This window comes from Nuphar pumila, chromosome 15 (assembly GCF_984573655.1).
Source record: "Nuphar pumila chromosome 15, dmNupPumi1.hap1.1, whole genome shotgun sequence".
In the NCBI taxonomy this organism is placed as follows: Eukaryota; Viridiplantae; Streptophyta; class Magnoliopsida; order Nymphaeales; family Nymphaeaceae; genus Nuphar; species Nuphar pumila.
In genome coordinates this window covers 32,502,484-32,509,506 of record NC_143263.1, presented here as the reverse complement: position 1 = coordinate 32,509,506, position 7,023 = coordinate 32,502,484, and the positions used below count along the sequence as shown (strand labels likewise).

Here is a 7,023-nt window from a genome sequence, read left to right as displayed (position 1 = left end):
TGTAATTGACCAGCTTTTTGTTCCTTATTTATGGCCTCCTAGCTAGGGTTCTAGCCAAGTATTTCCCAAAAAGAATCCGAGAAGCTTACATACGTTATAGGGTGTTGGCCTGGCGATCTGGCTTAGGCAATATACTAATCTAACCGGAGGCATCAGTGTTAAATGGTTAGATCATGCCCATAGAGCCTGACTCCATGTAGTAACTAAGTTTGAACTACTTGGCTTTAAGTGTTAAATCAGAGAGAGAGAGAGAGAGAGAGAGAGAGAGAGAGAGAGAGAGAGAGAGAGAGAGAGAGTTAAGCATTAAAGCTTGATTTAGTGGACAACCCTAGATCTTCGGTTGCGATTTCATTTGATTGTCAACATCCCAAACGAACGTGTTTGGCATAGTATGTCATGACCAATACTTGATGCGCTCAAGAATACCGATTTAGTATGTCACTAGTGGCCCAATGTTGAGCCAATAGAAATTTGAGGGTAGGGATATAAAGAGGTAGAATACTGTTTAGACTTAACAGGAACTATAAAGTGGAATATAGATGTGGCTGCAAGCTATATATGCGGTTGGTCTTGTTCAGATGTGAACATGCATAACCCAGCTCCATGTAAATCAGATGAAACTAACCAGATTAGATAAAGTCAAGTCCCATTTTCTCTTCTGAGTATAAATCAAAATTTGATCGTTCACACCTGAACCAACCCCTGCAAATCCTTTGGTTTGAAACTCAATACTACAAGGATGGTCAAGGTCCACACCACGCTAAGGTTCCACCCATTGGCAGCAATAAGCACAACTGATTGACTTGAGACAACCATGTTTCCAAGTCCGAAGAGATCCCGTGAGTGATTCCAAAGCTTGAACCCAGCGGTCGAGGATGGTTGGTTTCTTACCATGCTGGACTAGATCACAGTGTAGCTAAGGTGTGACTGCCATGGACATCCATGAGATGAGGAGCAGTCAAACTGGTTCTTAGTGTGGCTAACAAAATGGACCCGGATCAGTCTGTGGACCCAGTCTTTTGAAAACCAAGGTGGAAAGGAAAATTTAGCTCAAGGGGGCACGGTGGTGTACCAAAAGAAGCAACTGCCGTTTTACGTCACCCTCCAGCATTCCCCAAACTGATACTGAACACGTCCCCAGTGCCTTATACCAAATAAGGAAGGGTCTTTCTTTTCTACTTCCCTAAATGGATTGATACAGCTTCTCCAAGTGGAACCTCATCAAGACCCCATTCAGAAACCCCACTTTTTCTACCCCCATTTTCATTTAAAGAATGTAAGGCCTCATGGGTCTCTTCTTTTGACAATGTGAGAGAGAGAGAGATGGTTTGTGGTAGGTTGGAATCAGATAGAGACGATCTGTCGTTTCCCAAAGGGTCACTGCACTAATGGGTTTCTTGCAGGGCACCATTCCCTTCCCAAAATGAACCAAGGGGCGGTTAGCCATCCACACCACCTTTTCCTTTTTCCCTGGTATGGCAAAACCACATGGCAGAACTCATTCATGACTCTCTCTAGAGCACTTTCTCTCTCTAGAACACTTTCTCTTCCTTCCGCAATGGTTTGAGTTAAGAGCGTGAGTGGTTTCTCTCTCTCTCTCTCTCTATATAAAGTAGGGGTGGGCAACCGGCCTGGCTTGGCCCATGGCCAAGCCGACCCCGCCCGTCATGGGCTAGGTTTGGGCCATAATTTTAGGCCCGGGCCGAAACCCGGCCCGTTATATACGTGGGCCAGGTTCGGGCAGGCCCGCGGGCTCGATGAGCCTGAGTTATTTATTATTTTTTGTAATAATATAATTTTTTTAAAAATTAACTATTACATAGTAACTTAACTATTATTATTTATCTAATTAATTGGCCCGGTCAGCTAGGTCCATTAGCGGGCCACGCCTGGCCTGTCTAGTGTTTGTTTGTTCACCACCCATTTTCTTCTTTATCAGAATTTCCATTTCTGATGACAGTTCTTTATGCTTGGTAGTAGCCTTGATAGAAGGCAAAAAACAATTAGGTTTACTCGCTAAAAGAATCTTCATGTTATTGCACTCCTATTTCTTTTTCTGCCTGCGAGCTCCTTTAGCTCAAACGAGGAAGAACGCTAAACTCTTTTGAGAGACAAAAAGGAATTAAGTTTTTGCAACCCACTAAGCCAGTTTTGGGTTCTGCTTTCTTCTACAAGAAAGAAAGCAAGAGGGGGAAGAAAGCTATTATTGTTAACAGCCGAGGTGATATATTTTGATAAATATGGGACGTGGGAAGATTGAGATCAGGAGGATTGAGAATGCAACTAACCGCCAGGTTACCTTCTCCAAGAGGCGAGGAGGGCTGCTGAAGAAGGCACACGAGCTCGCCGTCCTCTGCGATGCGCATATAGGCCTCATCATCTTCTCCAGCAGCGGGAAGATGTTCGAGTACTGCAGCCCACACTCGAGGTTCTTGATCTCTCTTGCACCCGCTCTTTCCTTACTTTTTTGGGTGCTCAAAATGCTTCAGTGCATGGTTTTCTCTTTTAGTTTCTTTAAATATTAGAAAAGGCTGCAGTAACTCTTTACATTTTAGTTAAAAAAAACTCTTTACATTTTTATGTTTATGATGGATTAGTGAGTGCGGTTTGGGTATTTACCTATTGTTTTTTTTGAAAGAAAATTTTAAAAGATATGATTATTAGAAAGATCCTGGAAGTACATGATTTTCATTGAAAATATATAATAGGTGTTTTCATCTTTGAAATAATTTGTCCCTTTGATTTTTCTGTGTGGTTCTTTAATTTGAATAGTAGTCAACTTTAAAATGATATTGCCGAATTCCTACATAATTAAAAGTGGATGTCGATTCAATTAGTGAAAACGAAAACAAATTTATTTGCTTTTGGGAGATGAATCAAATCTTGGTAAAGGCCAGAATTTGCTGATGCATGTTCTCTCTTCAAGTGTCACAATTGATCCTTGTTTTGAAGATCTACTAAAGTGCAACCTTAAGATGAATTTGGTTCTTATCATTTCTACGCATAATGAATCTAACTCTCTACACAATAAATTTGATAGATGATGAATTAAACTCTCTACACATAATCTTGGTAAAGGCCAGAATTTGCTGATGCTTGTTCTCTCTTCAAGTGTCACAATTGATCCTTGTTTTGAAGATCTACCAAAGTGCAACCTTAAGATAAATTTGGTTCTTATCATTTCTATTTGGTGAAACACTAAGGGAAATTTGATGATTAAGTAGCATCTTTCCTTGATCAATAGAAGCAGATCAGAGGATAAAACGACGCTATGACGATTTCTAACAGATGCAAAAACTTAACCTTATAGTGAAAAAGCAAGATAGGAATTGCTATTAAGAAACAAAGAATATGTTACATTGAGATTTTCTTTTTATAATATTTCTATGGCCAGGTTAATTTAATACCTGAACTTTCTAGTGCTTAGTTAGCTTTTAATTAATTGGATTAATGGGTATCAACGATTTGTAAAGCTTTGAAATAGATCAGATAAGAGGTTCCAACCTAAAGGATACCAAGACATTTACAAATGACACCCGTCCTTAACAGATTCAAAGCAGGAAGGATGGCACTGCTACCCTCACTGGAGTTAATATGCTCATCATAATTAACGATTTAACTATGGCCCGCATTTTTTAACCTACCATGGCAAGAACAACTTTGTAAAACTGATCATAAAAAGAGTCGAATCATATATTGGCCAAAACAGCAGTTAATGATGTCTATTTCTTAGTCATAAACCAGCACTTATGGATTCAAGTTCTATATTTTTTTAGTTTAACGTGAGAAGCATCCTGAAAGGAATTGCCAATTAAGAAAGAAAAACTTAATTAAAAGAAATGTTTGGACGGGATTTGAAGGCACATCAACATGAATCTTTTCTAAATACAAAAATTAGAAAAATATGTTTTATTTTAGAAATGCCAAGGAGTTGCTTCCGTTTTTTTAAGATGGGAGGAAGAAGAAAAATGGTTAGTGAATATTTTTGTGTCTCCATTTTCGAATTTAACCTTTCAGTTTACAAGGAATATTCTTAGTTTGGACCCCCTCTTGTTGCACTTTGGTGAGTCTGATTTATTTATTTATTACATGAGTTTAAATTTAAAAGTCATGCAGTTGTTGGCAGTCAGATTGATAGGCTTCATCTCCGGCGAGAGAGATAGGCTTAGAAACTGTCAGCATAAGTCTATGTTTGCAGTAGGACCCACCACATTGAGGAAACATATTACAAGAAGTGAACACCAAGACACTGCACATCATGGTGGATCACTTAAAGGCAAATAAGATATGTGCTTGTGTAACCTAACTGGTCAATTTAATGGACATCTTCACGAGGGCAGTCAATTTAGACCATGTTATACTTTTTTTCTTTTTGCAACATGAATGACATGAATATTTTTTACTACTATCATTATAAAACTTAGCTGAAATGAGCAGCTTGTGAATGCTACCAGTAGATTGCATGATTTAAACTAGAAGTCCAATAGCTAACATTTTCTTAGTGAAACAGAAAGCAAACTTTAATGTTGTATTAACGATATGGCTTTACTAGAGACAAAATGAGAACTCTAGTGATGTTTGTTTAGTGAGTTTTAATGGTATTTATCCGATGCATAATTTAGTTCATATATATATATCACAATGATGACGCTTGACATGAAAGTGTGGTCACTACAGCATGCGCCAGATTATCGAGAGGTATAAGAAAGCCTCAGGGACTCGTATCCAGGAATACGATGATAAACAGGTTAGTCATATAGGCCTGTTTACAGGTTCCTTCCTTTATTTGTATTAGCTATGGCAGTTCCCACGTGGAGTTTGGTGACATTGTCACAGGTATACTGTGAGATGACCAGGATGAAAAATGACAACGAGAAGCTTCAGGCAAACATGAGGCACCTAACTGGGGAGGATCTGGCTACTCTCACCGTGAATGATTTGCATCAACTTGAGCAACAACTGGAAGTTTCGGTTGATCGAGTTCGTTCGAGGAAGGTACTACTACTTCGACACTCTCTCTCTCTCTCTCTCTCTCTCTCTCTCTCTCTTATACGAAATGTACTCACATATGGAGATGTATTCAGAACCAGTTGCTCAGTCAACAGCTTGACAACCTGCGCAGGAAGGTACGTTCTACAGTAAATTGAATCTCTTCTTTAATTAAGCCATGAACATAGCACAAAGATCATTAATGAGCAAAATAATCTCCTCTCTTTTTCAGGAGCGCATTTTGGAGGATCAAAACACTCATCTGTCAAGAATCGTAATAACTACCCTTCAAATTGGCTTTTTTTCATTTTATTTTTTGTTCAATTGGGCTATGTTTCCATATCATGACACATAAATTAACGTTGCGTTTCTCTGAAAATCTGAACACTTAGACTGCAGATTGATCATTAATCAAGAAATTGGTGCCTGAAAATTATACAAACTGTGTTGAATGATATTTGATATGTACTAAAATATCCACATCCAGAAAAGTAGTACCAATGCAAATACAAATAGGAGCTAGTGATTCACAGTTTCATACATACACACATATCATTAGCAAACAAAACATGCTGAACACATCGATGTGGTCAGATCGAGTATATAAAGCTTGAACCAAGATTTTCAGCTCATGGTTCTGCCTTCAATAGCACAAATTAAATATTAACACACACATATACATATATATAATTCCGATTCATGAATAGGTTTTTATAAGGTTTAAAAAATCAACGACCTACAATTTTCATAAAATTTTTATGCTCCAAATACATTCTTTTTCATCCAAAATGCACTATCCAAGTGTAGATTTCTAGTAATGCTGAACACATCTATGGGGTCATCATTTAAAAAAAAAACAACGAAAATCCATTATCATGTTTCATTTAGCATTGTGCCCATTTTGTAGGTTTCCATTTCCATATATATATATATATATATATATATAGGTCATTTGGGACATATTAGATATAAAATGGACTACTGTTAGCAAAAATTCTAGAGAAGATCTGTACTCACTCAAGTGGGCTTGGGAAAAGATTGACTGTTATTGAGACATTATGTTAGATCCAGCTGGAGATACCTGGGTCACAGGCAAAACCACACCAAGACTTGGACTAATGATCCATTATTGTTTTCCTTGACCATCTTCTTGTTGGACCATATGATGAGTTTTCTCTTTCATGCCCTAGAGAGGGAGAAGAAAAGGAAAAGGAAGGAAAAAATACTGTTGGGCTTTGCTCATAATGGTCTGTTTTGCAGCTCATGGAACACCAAGCAGCACTGGAGCACAAGGTTGTGGAACCCCCACCAATGCTGCTGGACCACTTTGCCTCCTTCTACCCAGATGAGCAATGCAGGGACCTCCTTCAGCTCTCTCCTCCTTTCCATCCCTTCCGCCTTCAGCCTACTCAACCTAACCTGCAAGATGCAAGCCTTCACCATAATGGCTTGCAACTCTGGTAAAGATTTTCACTTACTCTATTTTGTAGCCTGGTTATCATCATATTCCAACTGTCACATGGATACTCCACTTTATTCTCCGTACTGTGACTCCTTGTATACTTGTCATATTGAAAACTTCATAATATGGTTGTATCCTTGTATCTGCAGCCGTATCCATGTGACAGATTTCCAATTGGCATCATATTTTTGTTAATTTCTTGATTTTAAAACGTGCAGATTGTCTTGCCTACGGTGGCAAAGTGGGGATACCAGGCTACAAAATAGATGCAGTTAATAGAGAAGAAGGGTTATGACAGGGCAAAGATGAAATCAATGACATTTGTTAATTTCTGTTATTGTTTGCATGCTTTAGGAGGTAAAGTGGTTTGACTATTTATGTGTGAATTTGTATGTGGAAACAGTGACCAGGTTATGTGACAGGATTCTAAGTGGTTATGCTCTATTAGAATAGAATAATTAGTATAAACATATATTGCTACTATTAGGATCATGCTTTTCGTTTAACATATAACTTTGCGTTGGCTTTTATCACATAAATTGCGAATTCTGTTATTATAATTGGGAATCCAC

General features: G+C 38.3%; 1 protein-coding gene across 1 annotated transcript; it reads left to right on the top strand.

Moving 5' to 3' along the window:
• The first annotated feature begins 2,240 nt into the window (after positions 1-2,240).
• LOC149815041 (MADS-box protein AeAP3-2-like) lies at positions 2,241-6,453 on the top strand. Its single transcript, XM_089990469.1, has 6 exons — positions 2,241-2,428; positions 4,678-4,747; positions 4,837-4,995; positions 5,085-5,126; positions 5,222-5,263; positions 6,250-6,453. Exons 1-6 carry the CDS (start codon positions 2,241-2,243, stop codon positions 6,451-6,453), a joined length of 705 nt encoding a protein of 234 aa, XP_089846595.1.
• Positions 6,454-7,023: the final 570 nt, after the last annotated feature.

Excerpts from the sequence above, each read along its gene's own strand:
- LOC149815041 (XM_089990469.1), top strand. The coding sequence starts at position 2,241 with ATGGGACGTGGGAAGATTGAGATCAGGAGGATTGAGAATGCAACTAAC. Across the intron at positions 5,127-5,221 it reads TTGACAACCTGCGCAGGAAG|GAGCGCATTTTGGAGGATCA; the intron begins GTACGTTCTACA and ends TCTCTTTTTCAG. Across the intron at positions 5,264-6,249 it reads ACACTCATCTGTCAAGAATC|CTCATGGAACACCAAGCAGC; the intron begins GTAATAACTACC and ends TCTGTTTTGCAG.